We start from the raw sequence: 20720 nt of genomic DNA, 5'->3' as shown, positions 1-20720 counted from the left end.
CATTTAGCAAATGCCCTAGCAAACTCAACCTCCGTCTCACACAAACTTGACCTTTTTATTTTGTTTTCTTTGTTCCACAGCCAAGTCTCACTGATGCTTCAAGATTTCTTTGACCTTCACCCTTCTTGACATTATTAAAACCCTAACACAGCCCTGTTCATTTTATACCCAAACTATTAGTGCCTTCCTAATAGTTCCTTCTCCACTTGCTTTTGTCCAATCAGTTGAATCCTCTATTCCAGTGAAATGGATACATTTTTTGCCCCTTAAACAGAGTGTTTGTATTCTTCTGTCACAGCCTCTCTTTATGCAGTTTTCTCTTTCTAGTAAGTCTTTCTTCATTTGTCCCCTGTCCTCTCAGTCATTCCAAGTCTACTCAGGTTTATTTTACTTCTTTTCAGTGACATTCTTGGTTGGCCCACAGTGGTCATTCCTCTAGTCATAACTAGGTATAAATAGACAGATTTAGGCCTGAGACGTGATTATTTAATTTATGAGTCTTCATTCCATCATCTAAAATATTAGGCACTATATAATCTTTAATGTTTTTTTCCAGTTTAAACAACTAAGATTTTAATGAGGACTTAAAAATTTTTGGAGAAGGAAAGGAGGAACATTAGTTACTGAATTAATGATGCAGTGTCATTAGAAGGATAATCCTCAGTGTATTTCTCCTGAGAATAATTAGTGATTCCCCAACAAAAGGAATTTTTAAAAAAATGATATAATGACAAGAAATTTAAAGGTAGCATAATAAAAAAAGATAGAAAAAAATAATGGAATGATATGGCATGGATGGATAAAGAGTTAATATCAGTGGGACTAGAAAGTTCATACCTCAACATCATAAAAGCCATATATGACAAACCCACAACCAACATCATACTCAATGGACAAAAACTAAAACCATTTTCCTAAGAACAGGAATAAGACAGGGATGCCCACTCTCACCACTCCTGTTCAACAGTACTGGAAGTGCTAGCCATTGTGATCAGACAAGAAGAAATAAAAGGCATCCAAATTGGAAAAGTAGAAGTAAAACTGTCCTTATTCAAGATGACATGATACTGTACATAGAAAACCCTAAAGACTCCATCAAAAATTATTAGACTTATTAAATGAATTAGGTAATGTAGCAGGATACAAAATTAACACCAAGAAACCTATGGCATTTCTATACACCAATAGTGAACCTACAGAAAGAGAGACTAAAAAAACAATCCCATTTACCATTGCAACAAAAAAATTAAGATACCTAGGAATAAACTTAACTAAGGAAGTAAAAGACCTGTACTCAGAAAACTACACGATGTTGAAAAAAGAGAGGAAGACATAAACAGATGGAAGAACATACCGTGTTCATGGATTGGTAGAATCAACATCATTAAAATGTCCATACTACCCAAAGCAATCTATAGATTCAATGTACTCCCCATTAAGAGTTAATATCATAAAGCACAAAGTGCTCATAGATTCATTGTGTGAAAGGGTAAGGCAAGTAATGTGAGAGAATTGGGCCTGAGTCATAAACTTGGGTGAGAAAGGATTGTTGGACTTAAGAGCTCACACCCCTTTGATAGGAAGCATCTGTTGCTCAACTCCATCTAATTGTTTACATGCAGGATTATTTCCAGGTCTGATTTTTTACAAGCGAAACCAAAGATGTAGATTTTAAAGTGAAATCTCTTGTTTTAAAAATGAATTTTTTTTTTTACACTATGTGGACTAAACAATATATCTGAGAGCTAGGTTTGACCTCAGATTGCCAGTTAGTTACTATTTTATTCAAATGTGAGAAGATCACCAAGATCCCAATGGGAAAATGAACCAAAGACATGAACACATTAATAGTCTCAAGAAATACAACTAGAAATACATATGAAAAGAATTTCAGTCTCACTGGTAATTAAGGAAATATAAATTAAAATAATAAAATACTATTTTATACCTCAAACTAGAAAGTAATAAAGCAGTATAATCTAGGGCACTCTGGGTTATGGGGTAGCAGGTACAATTATCCTATACTCGAGGCCCGGTGCACAAAAATTTATGCACTCGGGGGGGGGGGGGGGCCCTCAGCTCGGCCTGTGCCCATTTGCAGTCCAGGACCCCTTGGGGGATGTCCACCTGTTGACTTAGGCCCACTCCCCGGGGGATCAGGCCTAAGCTTGCAGTCAGACATCCTTCTGGCAGCCAGGGAGCCCTCGGGGGATATCCGACTAAAGGCTTAGGCCCCCAAGGGATCGGGCCTAAACTGTTAGTTGGACATTCTTAGTGCTGCCAAGGAGGTGGGAGAGGCTCCTGCCACCACCTCTGCACTGGCCAGCCATGAGCCGGCTTCTGGCTGAGTGGCACTACTCCTGGATCTGACCTAAACCCTAGAGATTAGTACTTGATTTTACAACTTTTTGTCGGTTTATAGTCAGCAGCAAACTCAGACCACACAGTCTGAGTATGCAAGAAATGTTGCTTTCTTTATTGTTTAGTAACCAAACCTAACTTCAGCTTCAGCCCCCATTCTGCCAAGTGAAAAAACAAAAACAAAATATTATTTAACTTAGGTTCCCTACCCCCTTCTCTGGAGTTGTACTTCCATGTCAGACAGTTTATATCGCAGGCAGAGGTGCCAAAGAACCGAGCAGGGTCAAGGACATCTGGACCTCAGTCTTCTGTCTGGGCTGGTCCCCACCCAGCTGCCCTTGACCCTCACCTCAGAGCTCAAGTCCATGCTGATCCCTGGTATATTCTCCTCATCTGGGCCTTGAGGCCTCTTGAGTCCAATTTGCTCTCTCCCTCCCTCCCTGCCACCTTCTCTCTCTCACACAAAGAGCTATTGGGCTTTCTGGGGTGAGGTCCTCTGACACCTCCTCAGCCCCGTTGCATGGACACCATCTTGGTGCCTTGGTCACGGCCACAACGCTGTGTGGCTGCTCTCAGACCCTCCGTCTCCTGCTGCCTTAGGGAGTGACTCGGCGGGAGGGGAGGGTCACAGTCCTTTTTACATGGCCGCCAATAAACACTCAGTGTTCCTTCCCTCTAGTCCTCCTTCTCCTCCTCACCCCAATCCAGGCATGTCTATGTGCAGGGCTCTGACCCAGCACACAGGCTTCCAGATCCACTGCTCCCCCAGGAGGCCTTCCACACTCTGGACCTCAACACCCAGAACCTGTCTCCTCTCAGCTGCAGGTCTTTGCCCGCAGTGGTCAAGTCTGTTTAGAGCAGTGGTTCTCAACCATGGCTGCACATTAGAATCACCTGGGAATCTTTTTAAAATCCTGATTTCTGGGCCTCATCCTCCGGAAATTCTGTTTCTTTGTTACTAATGTTGTGGCCTCACCCCATAACAAAGAAACAGAATTTCCGGAGGATGAGGCCCAGAAATCAGGATTTTAAAGATTCCCAGGTGATTCTAATGTGCAGCCAAGGTTGAGAACCACTGGTTTAGAGGCTTGAAGTCAAGAAGTGCCTCTTTGTTCTCTGCTTTCTGGAGGCGGTCAGCATGGAACATTCCTGCCCTGGATTGAAGAGGGGTCTCTGGGTGTTAAGAATACCAGGAAGGGGACCACAGACTCCTCCTAGAGCTCTGAGAGGGGAAAGGCAGCACCCCCTCACTTCTAACCCCAGGACGTTTCTTTAGAAGCAGAATCCTCGTCCCGTGCAGGGGCCTGAGCTGGCTGCCTCAGTTTCTCAGAGACAAAGAATTTGATGAATGTCTTTTCCCCACTGCAGTAGCTGCTTCATTTGTTCGTTCTCACATTTTTCATTTTTCATTAGCTGCCTACTCGCCCCTGTGGCTGCAAATCTGTTGTGCCTGACTCAGCCAGCGGGGGTCTATGGGAGCTGTGCAGGGACAGGGGATGGGGGCGGGGGGCCCGGCCTGCAGGGAGGGTCAGTGGTGCCTGCCGGGCTGTCTCAGAGAATGTGGCTTAGGTTAGGTCCTGTCCTTTGGCGACTTTAGGAGGGCAGGTCGTGTCCTCTGCTCCCCATTTTGACTCAGGAGCGGAAGTTCTCCTTGCTCTCTGGCCTCATAACTCAGTGGATCATAGTGGGATACAGCAGGCAGGCAGGCAGGCAGCTTCTGCGGCTACACACAGGCGCCGGCCTGCAGCCCAGGACCTGGATCTGGGTCCCGGACAGCAGGCAGGTGGCTTCTAGGGTCGCACACAGGGGCCTGGATGGCAGCTCGCGCCAGCTCGAGCTGTCCCACCCTGCCTGCAGTATGCAAATTAGCTGCCATCTTTGTTGGCGGTTAATTTGCATATCATGCTGATTCGCCTATGGGAGGTGTAGCGAAGGCACCGTCAATTACATGTGTCTGTTATTAGATAGGATAATAAAACCCTAACATGCAAATCAACCAAATAGTGGAATGACTGGTCACTATGACACACACTGACCACCAGGGGCAGACGCTCAACATAGGAGCTGCCCCCTGGTGGTCAGTGCGCTCCCACAAGGGGAGCGCCACTCAGCCAGAAGCTGGGTTCACGGGTAGCGAGTGCAGCAACGGTGGTGGGATCCTCTCCCGCCTCTGAGGCAGCATTAAGGGGCGGTCAAGGGGCGGGTCTAAGCCAGCACACATACATCCCCCAAGGTGTCTCAGACTGCACCGCTGAGGGCCTTCCCTACCCCAGTGCACGAATGTCATGCACCGGGCCTCTAGTTTACTATAAATCCTTTATAGGTAGAACAGATTGACAGAACCCATAAAAATAAACCTGTCCTTTGGCCTAGGAACTAGTCTTAGGAATTAATTTCTTAAAGAATTCCAAAGTAGGAAAAGTAATAAGTAGTCAGATTTTTATAACTTTATATGAAAATGGTAAACACTTCAAAAGTTTGTTAAAAGAATTTGATATATGACACATACATGCAATTAAGAATGATAAATCAGATGGTTAGAAACATGCAAATATTTACAAATCTTTACTTGAAGAAGAGTACACACATTTGTACTTCTTATGACTACAATCATGATCAATTATGAACATTTAAGTGGTTAAAATTTGAAATTTAATACTTGCTGGCAATAATTGCTACATTAGAATGGTAGCATAAATGAAGCCCATATAAATAAATTAAAATAGCATTTGTCATGTTTAAAGTGATTTAGTAATTGAAAAAAATAGATTCTTTCAAAAGAGTATTTGTAAAAATTGCAGGATTTTAAAAAATGCATTAAATTTTTCTTCTACTTTAGAAATGATTACATTCATCTTCTTATGCATCAACAACCAATGTTATTTGCTTTTAACTTATCTATTTCAGCTTTTACCCTTAAAGTTTTGGAATCACGACCTTGCCTTCTGGGGATGTTTGAAAATGGGCAATAGTATATTTTTTTTCTGCTCTTTAGTACTTTCTATTATTTTGATCTTGTTTATAACTTGATAGAACCTGTATAGCAGAATAATGCTTAACTATATTTTTTGCTTTTGTTTTATAAGTTAATTTTTGTTAAGAGATTTCTAACATCATCAGCATCAGGTGATGTGTTTTCTTTCAGCGGTATCCGGAAGGAGCAGCACCAGCAGCAGCCCACTGGCAGGGGAGTTTGTTAAGTCTCCAAATCAGAGTCTCCGCCTTGGCTTGTCTAGATTAGCACGTGTTAAACCTTTGCATCCAAACACTGCTAGTAGCTGAGTGTGGTAGTAAAGAAATGTTTAAGAGAATCACAGTTTGACAAGTGTGTTTATATTGTAATATAAAGGAATCCTTTAACATCATATAAATTATCTCTACCCATTTTGTGATTATGTTCTCTGAAAAGCTACTCAAGACTTCAATAAGATTTGTTTATAAGAATTATCTTGTAATATCATTTTCTTCTGAAGAGAATATTCTACATCCTTATATATAAAATAAGTCACTGTCATTAGTGTTTGTCTATTTGACATGGAGGAAGTCCACATTATATGCTTTTTTTTTTCTAGTAACATGAGGGTTCTTTCTAGCTTTGACTAGTTTATGGCACTTTTGTTCAGAGTTTATCTGGCAAAATAAAACATTCCAATTTTCCCCAGGAGATATTTCTGGAATATGTTACTTAAGCTACATTGTCAGTTTTATTACCAAGATGCTTATTATTTTAGTCAAATATTTTTATAGGAAGAATTCAGAATGAATTTCCACATTAAAACAGTTGCTATAATATGACATGTTTTCTACTTAGGAATAGATGGTTATTATATAGCAGATAGAATTTCATGACATTTTGTGAAGTCCTCATTGTCAAACCCTTTAATAAATATGAAAAAGTTTTGATATGATCTTTTTCTTGATTCCATTGCATCCATCTGTCTCTTCTCTGACTGTCTGCATTTCATGATAAAATGAGTGCTTAGCCAAAAACATTAGCCTTTTGTTGTAAATATAAAAGGGGGCTGTTAAAGTAATCACTTTATGTTAAGTCAGTACTTTTGAGGGTGGCTGTTACGTACCTAATTATTCCTATTAGTTCATTTAGCTTTTCAGGAAACTTAGATCTGAACTTGTGAATAAAATAGTAGTAAATATTTTATATTGTGAAAATTCCAACCAACTCATCACTTTTAATAAAAATTCTTCAAATTACAATAACCATTTTAAAAATGTGTAATATGGCCCTAGCCAATTTGGCTCAGTGGATAGATTGTCAGCCTGCTGACCCAAGGGTTCCAGGTTTGATTCCTGTCAAGGGCACATACCTTGGCTGCAGGCTTCTTTCTGGCCCAGGCCCTGGTCAGAGTGTGTGCAGGAGGCAATCAATCAATGTGTTTCTTTCAGATCAATGTTTCTCTCTTGTTAGGTCTGATCAAATAATTGAATTGATACCTCCTCCCCTGGGGACTGACCTTTAGGCCACTTCACAAAGAACATTCCCTCTTGCTTAGACCACATTCCACTTGCTAAGATCATTATCTCTCCCCTACAGACCTTCCTAGGATCTGGACCCACCCAGAGAATTCTCCACCCAGAAAAAGCCCGCCTAGAGTCCTTTAAAATGTCTGACTCCCTGTTCCTGGGGGCTAGTGCCATTTAGGGGCTCAGCCTATCTGGTATCCATATGACCTAATTCTATATAATAAAAGCATAGTATGTAAATTGTCCCCTTGACCGGGAGGTTGACAGGGACTTTCAACCAGGGGGCAGGGCTGGCCAGCGGAAGGAAGGGAGCAGCCAGAAGCCACTTTGAGACCCTACCAGTGCACAAATTTCGTGCACCGGGCCTCTAGTAAATTCATAATCCTGCACCACTTTGGACTTGTGCGTTTCTCCTTTTGTGACCCTAACATCTCTGTCTTTCCCTCCCACTCTCTAAAATAAATTTAAAAATATCCTTGGGTGAGGATTAAAAAGTAAATTAAAAAATAATTAAATAAAAATGTGTAATATGTAGCTTAGTTCTTTTTGATTTATGAAATCATGTGAAAATATGTAATTTAGAATTATGATTTAAGTAAGCATTTGCATTTTGCTATTGTCCATTTTTATTATCCAGTAGATATTTTTACACTGTCCTATACCACCTCACCTACCCTACCCCATTTTTAAACTATATTTTCCAGTTATACAGTATTGAGATACCCTATATGTTGCAGTTCAACAGTAAACATTTATTAAGAGCCCACCCTGTATTAGATACTGATGTCATTGTTTAATCATCTGGCACAAGTTCAATGAACCTGTTTTCTCTGTGTAATTCATAGTTTCTGTTGAAACCCTAAAATTTCTTAAACTGGCCTTGCAGAAAGCATTAATGAGCTCATTAATGTTGCCAAATCCAGTATACATTTTTCTCACCTAATCTTGTAGAACCCTATTCATCATACTCTGGGTATGGGTAACACTATTCTTTCATAATTTCACCCCATCTCCCTGCCTACTCTTCATTATTTTGCAGCTTTCTAATCTTGTCACACCCATTTCTCCCTTCATGGTGTCATATTCTGTGATTGTATTCTTTTCTGTCCTTTAAAAAGAAAATCCAAAACCTTAGATGATTTCAAGCTCCAGTGGTCACCTATGTGACAGTGACTGCCATGTCAGGAACTTTAGTCCAGAGCTCACTCTGCCCAAGACTTGTTGCCTTGTCCATTGATAATTTGATGTATTAAATCATCAATAACATCTCTCTTTGCCCCCAAAGTCTTCCCTCCTATATTTTATTAGTAAATGGCATCATCACAAACTCAGGTGCCTAAGGCATTGTCACCCTTCACATACTATCGTCAGGCTTTATTTTCCTCAATTGCTCAAAACTGTTCTCTCCTTCCACTGGTCCCTTACTCTAAAACATCATCACTTAACTACTTTTACCTTGATTCTTAACCTACGCTGGCTTACCCTCCATACCATTATTGCCAGAGGGAGGTTTCTAAAATAAAGTTTGAGCATGAACACTCCCCTGCTTAAAATCCATGCACATACACCTTAGCCTGTTTAGCTCACAAGCTATTTTGAATTAGTCTGGCCCCTGCCTGACCCCCATGATATTCTGCCCTCGGAACCCTGGGCCTTCAGGTTGGCTCTTATTTGCCTTCTTTACATTGTGAGTTCTTACTTGTCTTAAACTCAAATTCAACTCAGCTTTTCAGAAAGCTTTATTTGGATGTCTGTTGCCTCTGTAGACCATACTGTGTATTCCCTGAGGCCACCCTGCAATCATCGTATATAATAAAAGCTTAATATGCAAATCGACCGGAACAGCAGAACAGGGTTGCTATGATGTGCACTGACCACCAGGGGCAGACGTTCAAAGCAGGAGCTGTCCCCTGCAAGCTTCAGGCCAGACAAGGCGGGTGCCAGTGGGGGTCCCCCTATCACCCTGCTGGCTGCCCCACAGATTGGCCCTGATTGCTGGCCAGGCCTAGGGACCCTACCCTTGTACAAATTTTGTGCACTGGGCCTCTAGTTTAACTATAACTTTTCTTAGTTTTCCTGTTTTTAAAACCTGGTGCAGAAGCAAGTGCTCTAAGTGGTCATCTGATAAACACATGTATTCAAAACTTGTTCTATGAATTCTGGTAACCACAACCTTTGAAAAAGGAAGAGGGTAGGGATAATTTTACGAGCCTGCTCTGTTTTGGTCAACTATAATCTGTCCTTGGGAAGTCCTCCAATTCTTGTCCCAAACTTTAAAGAACTGGGGCAAGAGAATCAGAGCAGGATGAAAAGAGATGTGTTTTTCAGGTTGATGTAAAAAGTGGTTCAGGACTAGACCAGAGCCTTAAGTCCTTTCAGCTCTGGAGTCACAAAAAGGGCGGACACAGTTTCTATAGCGACATGAGGAGGGTGTGGTCCTACAGCTGCACTTCCAGGCGCCAGCAAGGTGCCACTCCTCCCACCTCCTACTCCCACCTGAACAAAAGGTAAGAGAGGCCACGGTGGGCTCGCAATCCGCAATCCCAATCCGCTAGGTCCCAGTGGCCCTTCCAGGGTAAGAAGCACCCAAGGCAATGGGGGAAGGAGGTTGGGTAAGCGGGGGGAATGAAAGCCCTACAGAATGCAAAAAAGTAGAAGGGGGCATGTGGGTCGGAGGAGATAGGGGCGGCTCTGAGTGCAGAGGGAAGGCAAATAGAATTTTAGATCTTGCTCTGAGCAGCTGCATCCTCACAACCCAACATTGACAACGTTCCTGCTAATGGAATGTTGCATCGCTGACTTCAGCTGACTGCTGGTGGGGAGAGATGGATTTTAGGGAACTCAAGACCTACCCTAAAACTGCTTCCAACCCTGACCCCAACAACCCAGGACACAAATTTCCTACCCCCTTTCTTTATGTTCACTGTACGTCCAAAGTGAGTCCCTGACCATTCGTGGATGAGGTCTGGCTGCTACTAGCCTATTCCTACCCAGCTCATAGTCCCGCACCTCCCAGGTCAACCAGAGCCGAATCCTCCACACAAGAGCACTTTAAGGTTTATTCCTTCAGAGAAACACTTCAGGTGCTACTTGCCGCTCCTCTGGGGTAATTCCCAGTAGTAGGTGGGGTTTTTTTGTTTGTATGTTTGTTTTCCTTAAAAAGGGGATGCAAAATTTGGGATTTTTCTCTTTTAAGTGTAGTTAATGTGTGGTATTTGCTACGTTTGAAATGTCCATCAGCCAATTCAGGGCTTAAGTAACTTGTGACCCTTTGGACAATTTTTAAATGACTGACAGTCCACAATCTTAGTTCATGCTTCACTGTTCAGGTTTAAAGGGAAACTTAGCAAAAGTGTGAGGCCATTTAAATGTTCAAACTGAGATACAACAAATATAAGTGTCCCTTGTGACTAGTCAGTCTTTTTTAAAATTATCTTTATGGTTGAAAGTATTACAGATGTCCCCTTTGGTGTCCCCCCCCCCCCATTAATACCTCCACCCGCACCCACTCCTCCCAAGCCTTCACCACATTATTGTCTGTGTCCATGGGCTATGCATATATGCATATAAGTTCCTGGTTAATTTCTCCTCCCCCCCACCCCCCCACTCACCGACCCCTGCCTTCCCTCTGAAATTCGTTAGTCTGTTCCAGGTTTTATGTCTCTGGATCTATTTTGTTCATCATATTCCACATGCAGTCTTTCTCTGACTGGCTTATTTCGCTTAGCATAATACTCTCCAGGTCCATCCATATTGTTGCAAATAGTAAGAGTTCCTTCTTTTTTACTGCCAAATAATTTCCATTGTATAAATGGACCATAGCTTTTTTATCCACTCATCTGCTGATGGGCACTTAGACTGTTTCCAACTCTTAGCTATTTTAAATTGCACTGGTATGACCATAGGACTGCACATATTCTTTCTGATTGGTGTTTCTGATTTCTTAGGATATATTCCTAGAAGTGGGATCACTGGAACAAATGGGAGTTCCATTTTAATTTTTTGATGAAACTCCATATTGTTTTCAACAGTGGCTGCACCAGCCTGCATTCCAACCAGCAGTGTAAGAGGGTTCCCTTTTCTCCACATCTTCACCAGTACTTGTCATTTGTTGATTTGTTGATGATAGCCATTCTGACAGGTGTGAGGTGATACCTCATTGTCATTTTAACTTGCATCTCTCAGACAATTAATGACTTTGAACATTTTTTCCTGTTTCTTGCCCTTCCGTATGTCCACTTTGGAGAAGTGTCTATTTAGGTCCTTTGCCCATTTTTAAATTGGATCGTTTATCTTCTTTTTGTTAAGTTGTATGAGTTCCTTATATATTTTGGAAATTGATCCCTTATCAGTTATGTCATTGGCAAATATGTTCTCCCATGCAGTGGGCTCTTTTCACTTTGTTGATGATTTCTTTCGCTGTGCAGAAGCTTTTTGTTTTTATGTAGTCCCCTTTATTTTCTTCTTAGTTTCCTTTTCCTTAGGAGACATATCCATATTGCTACGAGAGATGTCTGAGATTTTGCTGCCTATGGATTCTTCTAAGATTTTTATGGTTTCATGACTTACATTTAGGTCTTTTATCCATTTTGAGTTTATTCTTGTATATGGTGTAAGTTGGTGGTCTAGTTTCTTTCTTTCTTTCTTTCTTTCTTTCTTTCTTTCTTTCTTTCTTTCTTTCTTTCTTTCTTTCTTTCTTCTTTCTCTCTTTCGTTTTTGCATGTATCTGACCAATTTATCCAACACCATTTATTGAAGAGACTGTCTTGACTCCATTGTATGCTTTTGCCTCCTTTGTCAAATATTAATTGAGCATAATGGCTTGGGTCAATTTCTGGGTTCTCTGTTCTGTTCCATTGATCTATATCCTTGTTCTTGTGCCAGTGGCAGGCTGTTCTGAGCACAATGGCTTTGTAGTATAATTTGATATCTGGTATTGTGATTCCTCCAAATTTGTTCTTCTTTCTCAAGATTGCTGTGGCTATTTGGGGTCTTTTTTTGATTCCATATAAATTTTTGAGTGTTTGTTCTAGATCTGTGAAGTATACCATTGGTTTTTTAATATGGATTGCATTGAATCCATAGATTGTTTTGGGTAGTATGGACATTTTAATGATGTTGATTCTACCAATCCATGAATACCATATGTTCTTCCACTTGTTTATATCTTCCTCTATCTCTTTTTTACCACCTTGGTTAAGTTTTTTCCTAAGCATCTTAATTTTTTTGTTGCAATATTATGGAATTGCTTTTTATAGTTTCTCTTTCTGAGAGTTCATGATTGGTGTATAAAAATGCCATAGATTTATGGGGTGTTGATTTTGTATCCTGCTACATTGCCCAATTCACTTATTAAATCTAGTAGTTTTTTGGTAGAGTCTTTAGGGTTTTCTATGTACAATATTATAGCATATGCAAATAATGACAGTTTTACTTCCTCCTTTCCATTTTGGATGCCTTTTTATTTTTTCTTCTTGTCTGATCACTGTGGCCAGGACTTCCAGCACTATGTTGAATAAGAGTGGTGAAAGCAGACATTCCTGTCTTGTTCCAGATCTTAGAGGAAATGGTTTTAGTTTTCGCCCATTGAGTATGATGTTGGCTCTAGGTTTGTCATATATGGCCTTTATTATGTTGAGGTATGAACCCTCTATTCCCACTTTGCTGAGAATTTTTATAAAAAAATGATACAGAATGCTTGTTCTGCATCAATTGATATAATCTTGTGATTTTTGTCTTCCAATTTGTTTATGTGATCTATCACATTTATTGATTTGTGAATACTGTACCAGCCTTGCAGTCCCAGAATAAATTCCACTTGGTTATGGTGTATGATTTTTTTAAAATATATATATTTTTTTATTTCAGAGAGGAAGGGTGAGGGCGATAGAAACATCAATGATGAGAGAGAATCATTGATTGGCTGCCTCCTGAATTCCCCCCATTAGGGATCAAGCCCACAACCTGGGCATATGCCCTTGACTGGAATCGAACCTGGGACCCTTGAGTCTGTAGGCTGATGCTCTTTCCACCGAGCCAAACTAGCCAGGGCTATGATCTTTTTAATGTACTGCTGGATTGGATTTGCTAATATTTTGTTGAAGATTTTAGCATCTATGTTCATTAGGGATATTGGCCTGTAATTATCTTTCTTTGTAGGGTCTTTATCTGATTTTGGAATTAGGCTAATGCTAGCCTTGTAAAAAGAGCTTGGAAGTGCTACTTCCTCTTGGATATTTTGGAATAGTTTGAGGAGTACAGGTGTTAGTTCTTCTTTGAATGTTTGGTATATCGCCCCTGTGAAGCCTTCCAGGCCAGGGCTTTTGTTTGCTGGGAGTTTTTTGATTACTGTTTCAATTTCATCAGTTGGTATAGGCCTATTCAGGTTTTCTGAATCTTCCTGATTGAGTTTTGAAAGATTGTATTTTTCTAGGCATATGTCCATTTCATCCAGGTTGCCCAGCTTGTTGGAATATAATTGTTCATAGTATTTTTTTTTATGATCCTTTGCATTTCTGTGGCGTCAGTATTACTTCGCCTTTTGTTTCTGATTTTGTTTATCTGGGTCCTCTCTCTTTGTTTCTTGATGAGCTAGAGGTTCATCGATCTTGTTTATCTTTTCACAGAACCAGCTCTTGGTTTTATTGATCTTTTTGTATTTTTTTTTTAGTCTCTATTTAATTTATTTCTGCTCTGATCTTTATTATTTCCTTCCTTCTACTTACTCTGGGCTTTTCTTACTGTTTTTGTTTTGTTTTTTTTAATTCTTTAAGTTGTAGGGTTAGATAGTTTATTAGAAGTTTTTCTTTCTTCCTTCCTTTCTTTCTCTCTTTCTCTCTCTCTCTTTCTTTCTTTCTTTCTTTCTTTTCTTTCTTTCTTTCCTTCTTTCTTTCTTTCTTTCTTTCTTTTTTTTGAGGTAGGCCTGTAGTGCTATGAACTTCCTTCTCAAGACTGCTTTCACTGTGTCCCAGAGATTTTGGGTTGTTTTATGTTCATTTTCATTTGTTTCCAAGAAGTTTTTTTATTTCTTTCTTGATCTCTTTGGTAACCCATTCATTGTTTAATAACATACTTTTTAGCCTCCATGTGTTTGAATGTTTTAATTGTAGTCGATTTCTAATTTCATGCCATTGTGATCCTAGAAGATGCTTGATATGATTTCAATCTTCTTGAACTTGTAGAGACTTGTTTTGTGTCCTAACATGTGATCAGTCTTTAAAAATGTCCCATGTGCACTTGAGAAGAATGTATATTATGTAGCTTTGGTGTGAAATGTTCTGTAAATGTCAATTAATTCCATTTGATCTAGTGTGTTGTTTAGGATCACTGCTTCCAGTGATGTCAGTGGGGTGTTAAAGTTCCCCACTATGGTTATATTCCTGTCCATCTCTCCCTTAAAGTCCTCCAGAAGTTATTTTTATATATTTGGATGCTCCTGTATTGGGTGCATATATGTTAACCAGAGTTATATTCTCTTGTTGTATTGATCCCTTTAGTATTATGAAGTGGTCTTCATTGTTTCTTGTTATGGTCTCCACTTTGAAGTCTATTTTGTCAGATATGAGTATTGCTATCTTAGCTGCTTTTTTTTTTCCATTTGCCTGGAAAAATTTTTTCATCCATTCACTTTCATTCTGTGTGAGTCTTTTGTTCTGAAGTGAGTTTCTTATAGACAGCATATATAGGGGTCATATTTTCTTATCCATTCAGCTACACTATGCATTTTGATTGGAGCATTTAAGCCATTTACAATTAAGGTTATTATGGATATTTACTTATTTGTTGCCATTCTTACTCTTGACTAGTCAGTCTTGCTTGTGGGATTTAATCACCTATATGTGGTAGATACATAAAATCTAGAAATTCTAAGGAATTCTTCACAATGACTTGAGTCTGTAATTTCTCTTCCTTGTTTTAGTCCTTTTCAAAAGAGTAATGGCAACCTGAAGGGAGTCTCTAGCAATGTGTCAGCCACTCTTCCTTAACATTCCCTTCTCATCTCCATATTGTCAACAACTTGGCTATAATGCTTGCTTCTCAAACTGGGGGGGCCCAGTGTTGGGAATCAATGATATTGACTGAGCACCAACCCACATGAATGCACTGTGACAGCTCAAAAGAGCAAATACTGGTCTAGGTGCATTAATAGAAACACAGTGACCAGATGAGAGATGTAAAAGTCTCGCTGCCTGACTTAGCAGTGATTAGAGCATAATCTAGACTAGAAAACTTTAGCCACATTAAGAGAGGTCATAAAAAATTATAAAACAGAGAGGGACAGTCACAATACAGGTTCCCTCTATTATGTTTGAATATTCAATCATATAAGGAGAGTTTTGAAATGAAACCACAGAATGCCTGGAGATGAGTAGGTGCAAAGGGAGACTAAAAGCCAGTTTTGAATATTCAATTTCCCTTGAGTAGAAGAGTGGGTAGTGTTTTCTTTGTTGCTCTGCAGAGGATAACAAGTGTCAGTGGAGGTATGTTGTTCAATATCATTTCTTCTAACCAACATTTACTGAGCACCAGCCATATGTCAGTTAACAGCTGGGTGCAAATGGGGTGCCTGAAAAACAGTGAGATCTGTCACAGTAATATTTAAGTGGAGACCCATTGATTGCCATGGATACTCTAATCTAAAGAGGATTCCTGCCCAGGGTGGGAAAATAGGCGAGATGGCCTCTAAAACCTCTTCCAACTTTTAAAGTCTGTAAGTCCGTAGACCATGAAGAGTTTCCAGGAGAAATGCAGAGGGGCCAAGGAGTTCTCTTAGGCACAAATGAGAGTAACATAAATACATTCAGTACATTATCTCCTGTTCATAAAAATGCAAGGGAATCCCTGCATGTCCTAAGTGGCCACAATTTCTGCCCCAAAGGCAGCCCTCCCTCCACCCCCAGCATAAAGATCAAGCTACTGACAACTGCACTAGAAATACTGAAATCATAGCAGGTAAATCTCAAAAAAGATATTTCCTTCAGGGGCATTGGCACTTGGTATACAAAGATAATTCATTACATATAAAATACTGTGCACATAGTAACACTGGCACCACTGTTTACGGGTCTGTTTTTCCCACCAGACTTTGAACTGAGAGCAATAACTCTGTTTTATTTATCATTGAATCCCCCATGCTTAGCACAGTATCTGGCATGTATTTGATGGTCTGAAATTTTTTTGATGAATTGATGTAAACTATTTTAGATTTCTCTCTCTTCAGCAAATATGTACCAAGAGCTTTCAATAAATTAGCCATTGTCCTCAACTCTATGAAAAATATAAAAATAAAATACAAGGTCACCATTCGTATTCCCAGGAAACTCATGATGAAAATATATACACTTGAAATAATTAACACTAAAGCTGCTGACCAAGTGACAAAAATGGTCCCCACAGATGAAAGTATTGAAATCTAGAGAGGAGATTGGTATAGACTGTACAGATTGGTAGGGAAACTCTGATCTTTGTGTAAAACAATAGGAGGACTTCTTAAATTTTAGTTTCCATTCCCAAAGTCATATTCACTCTAGCTCTGAGCTGAATTTATTTGTTATCTTTAATCCTTCACATAACACATAAACAAGTTATAAAACGTATTTTAATTCCTTTCCTGCATAACTCAGCATGTATTTTGAGGATAAAAGTGACATTTGTGAAGCTTTGAGTGTGGGTTAAGTGTAATGGGTTAAGTGGAAGCTAGATTGACTGTATTAAGAAAGGCACAGAGTTCTTTGATAACCAAAGAATAATCCAAAGGAGGGTAGTCATGGAATAAATCACAACAGAACTCACCCCTCGGGCCCCACCCCCAATCTGGCAGTATTTAATAGAGTTAGAATCAAAGAAGCTTAGAACTGGAAGGGAAATTAGAGGTCATCTAGTCTAGCTTCGTCATTTTATAGATGAGGACACTGAATATAGAGAAGTGACTAGCTCAAAATCTATCTGGGACAGCACTGAGACTAGGCTCCAATTCCTCGCATTTTCTTTGGGTTTCAGGTTCTCTTCACCTTCAGAGCTCCCAAAACTGAACAGAAGAAAGAGCTCCACTTGCTTGGAAAGAGACACATCGGGATTTATTTTCTACTACTTCCCTGGGAAGTAGATGGAGGGAGCATCTGATACAGAGCCTTGGCAGGAGAAATTATATTCATTCTTTCCCAGTGTTGGGATTTTACAAACGCCACCCTGAATTGATAGCCAAACTTCTACCAGTTCTGTCTCCAAAATTATTCCCAGGTTCATTCCTCCACTCTGTCCTCACTGCCATTGCCCTGTGGAGGCCCTCATCATCTCTTGCCTAGATGCTCAGGGTGGCTTTCTACCTGAGTTCTCCCAACCATGCTCCATGGGATTGTCAGGGAGATGGTCCTAAAATACAAAGCTGGTATTGTCACCCCTAGAATAGCCAAACAGGCCCAAATGCCCTACATGGACTATACGACATTTTACAATCTAACTCCTTCTCTGGCCCTCCACCAGCAATGTCCAGCGACTCAAAGTTTCTGGAAAAGGCAATGTTCTTTTATACTTTTGTGCTTTGCAGTTTCATCCATCTGCCCTTGACTTTGTGCCTGTCCTGTTTATTCTTCAAGGACAGTTCTATTCTATGCAGTCAGGTGTGAAGACTTCCTCAGCATTCCCAACAGAGTTAGTCACCCTGAAGTGCGCTGTTAACTCTTTGCCCAGACCTCTGTTAGTGTGTTGGTCTCCAACACCCTAACAGCCTGTCTCCAGGGGTCTCCCTCCTGGAGAATGAGCTCTCCTTAAGGGCAGAGGCCATGTCAGGTGTACCAGGAGAATTGTTTCAGCATGTTTGTAGAAAGGAATGAAGGGGAGGGAGAGGTAAAACCATGGTCATTTGCAGAGAATCAACTATTACTTTTGCTTGCCTCTGCATAGGATTTTTTCATGTTAGTGTGTGTGTGTGTGTGTGTGTGTTAAAATTAATGTTCCCACTCACCTCCCCCAACCCCACTCCTCACTAAATGTTTTACAGTTTATTTTTTTAGATCCTTCAATATACCTGATAAAGACATGCAAATATCTTGGTTTTTTTCTTAAGTAAATATGGAATCATATTATCCATATTTTTCTGTCTTTACTCAATATATTATGGACATACATAAAGATTTACCTCATTTTTAGAATGACTATGTCATATACCATAATACATATGTGCCATATTTTTAAACTTCTCATATATAGACAAGTAATTTGTGATTTTTCAACATTATGCTCAATGTTGCTCTGACATCTTCAATTCTTTGAATAACTTAAAAATTGTGATTCTGTAACTATGTATTATAGTATCTGCAAGAACTAATAGAAGTATCTGCAGAAGCTGTGATAGCATTTGCATTGATTCTTGTTCTGTTCCTATTTTATGTATCCCTAATTCCCTTGATTTTTTATAGTATTAGGGGCTGAAAAGGGACTTCCAGGAGACCGGAGTTTCACAGTGGCCTGCTAACGGAGCAGGAGTATGTCAGTGGCATGAGAGCCCTTTAAGATGCTATCTTCCTTTTACATATATCACCACTAGATCCCATACATTTATGTGAGTTATTTTTTCATCTTGCAGTGAGGTCTTTATTTGTAGAACTGTGCTCTGAATGAAGAAGGTGCAAAAGTGGCCAAAAGAGACTCAGGGACAGCATTTCTACCAATTATTTATCTTTTCTTTTTCTATAGGCATTAAACTACCAAGTAACCATTAATATATCTATATTTTAGATCAAGAGGTATTTGTGGCAAAAGAATGGCTTACTTTGCAGTTAACTAGGGGAAATGGGTCTTTTCTCTTGGTGTCCTAGCTGCTCACACCTCAGTAGGTCATCTTCCTCCCCTGGCTCCTATCACCCTCTCCCTGAGCACAGGACTAATGCTAAGATGTCCCCGCTCTGCAGTCGCCAGAAGGGAAACAAAAGGAGCAGCAGAGACTCAGCCATTGCTTTTAGGCCTGTCACCTTTTTCCTCCAAGCCTGCCCCGTGTTCTGTGCATCTCTGCATGTGGGGCCATTACTTACATTTTGCTCCTACTGCCAATTGATTTTTTTACCCTCCCTCTACGGGATTAAAATGGATGCAAAAAAGCCAAGCAAAGGCAGTTTGAAATCCTTCCCAATATTGAAAACAAAAAAGAAACCAAATGTCACCTTTGTAAAGGTAAGGATCCTGGAATTTCATTTGGGGAAGAGAAAGGTACCATCATGAAGACTTGGGGGCCCAGAACCCAGTGGTGATTGTTGTGCCCCAAGCATTTTGCAGAGGCGGGAAACTGAGATTCAAGTGATGTTAACTAGTCATGACCATAAACCAGTGAATGGCGGGCAAAATTTAAACACATATAGTCTTTTTTTTCTTTTACGTTTTTTTAAAAATTTTTTTATTGATTAAGGTATTACAATTGTGTCTTTATCCTCTCCATTGTCCCCTCATCCCCCCAGTCCTGCCCTCACCCTCACCCCCTGTTGTCTGTGTCCATCGCTTATGCTTACATGAATGCATACAAGTCCTTTGGTTGATCTCTCCCCCTTACCCCCACCCTCCCCTACTTTCCCTCTGAGGTTTGAGCATCTGATTTGATGCTTCTCTGTCTCTAGATCTGTTTTTGTTCATCGGTTTATGTTGTTCATTATAATTCACAAATGAGTGAGATCATGTGATATTTATCTTTCTCTGACTGACTTATTTCACTTAGCATAATGCTCTCCAGTTCCATCCATGCTGTTGCAAATGGTAGGAGTTTCTTCCTTTTTACTGCGGCATAGTATTCCATTGTGTAGATGTGCCAAAGTTTTAATCCGCTCATCTGCTTTTTTTCCCCTTTAATTAGTATCTTTTTTATGTATTGGAGTGACACTGGTTAATAACATTCTATAATTTTCAGGTGTACAAGATTATAATTTGCTATCTGTGTACCCTAATGCATGCTCACTACTCAAAGCCTTTTTCTTCCATTACTATATGTTTGATCCCCTTTACCCACTTTGCCCTCCCTCTACTCCACTTCCCCTCTAGTAACCACCATTCTGTTGTCTGTATCAATGAGTTTGATTTTGTTTGTTTTGCTAGTTTGTTTTATATTGCACATATGAGTGAAGTTGTAGGGTTCATGTCCTTCACTGTCTAACTTATTTCACTTAGCACAATAATTTCAAGATTTATTCACATTATTGTAAATGGCAATATCTCATATTGTATGGCTGTGTAAGATTCCATTGTAGAAATGTACCACATCTTCTCTATTCAATCATTAGTCTGTGGACACTTAGATTGTTTCCCTTATATTGGCAATTGTAAATAATGCTGCAATGAACATAGTGGTATACATATTTTAATGAATAAATGTTTACTTTTCAGGTAAATATTCAAGGTGGCATTGCTAGATCATATGGTAACTCTACTCCTAATTTTTTGAGGAGACTACATACTGTTTTCTATAGTAACTGCACTAATTTACATTTCCACTTATTCTTTGCATCTGTGCATTTGGGGGCCATTACTTACATTTTGCTCCTGCTGCCAATTGATTTTTTTACCCTCCCTCTACAGGACTAAAATGGATGCAAAAAAGCCAAGCAAAGGCAGTTTGAAATCCTTCCCAATATTGAAAACAAAAAAGAAACCAAATGTCACCTTTGTAAAGGTAAGGATCCTGGAATTTCATTTGGGGAAGAGAATGGTATCATCACGAAGACTTGGGGGCCCAGAACCCATATTCTTAACCACTCTATTCCATGCCGTTTTGCTGAGTAATGTCAACCTTGATAAATGTTGTTGTATACAATTCCATAAAATACATATATTAATCTTAAGGAAAGTAAATTCTGTTGCAGTTACAGTGACAGAAATTGTAAAATTGAAATTAAAAA

The 20720-nt window shown here is 39.8% G+C and overlaps 1 protein-coding gene across 8 annotated transcripts in view; it reads left to right on the top strand.

Moving 5' to 3' along the window:
• The window catches only part of RAD51AP1 (RAD51 associated protein 1), a 51444-nt gene extending 30950 nt beyond the window's left edge, over nucleotides 1-20494 (top strand). The window contains exon 9 of one of the 8 annotated variants that reach the window (XM_059683829.1): nucleotides 20401-20494. In XM_059683829.1, coding sequence (XP_059539812.1) covers nucleotides 20401-20441 — 41 coding nt within the window. In that variant the 3' untranslated portion in view covers nucleotides 20442-20494. Of the gene's footprint in view, nucleotides 1-80; nucleotides 2046-5268; nucleotides 5427-5487; nucleotides 6337-20400 lie in introns of those variants that run through there. The other 7 variants (XM_059683826.1, XM_059683827.1, XM_059683823.1 and 4 more) reach the window with 7 other exon arrangements.
• Nucleotides 20495-20720: the final 226 nt, after the last annotated feature.

The sequence above is a fragment of the Myotis daubentonii genome, chromosome 2 (assembly GCF_963259705.1).
Source record: "Myotis daubentonii chromosome 2, mMyoDau2.1, whole genome shotgun sequence".
Taxonomy (NCBI): Eukaryota; Metazoa; Chordata; class Mammalia; order Chiroptera; family Vespertilionidae; genus Myotis; species Myotis daubentonii.
This window is presented reverse-complemented; position numbering and strand designations above follow the sequence as displayed.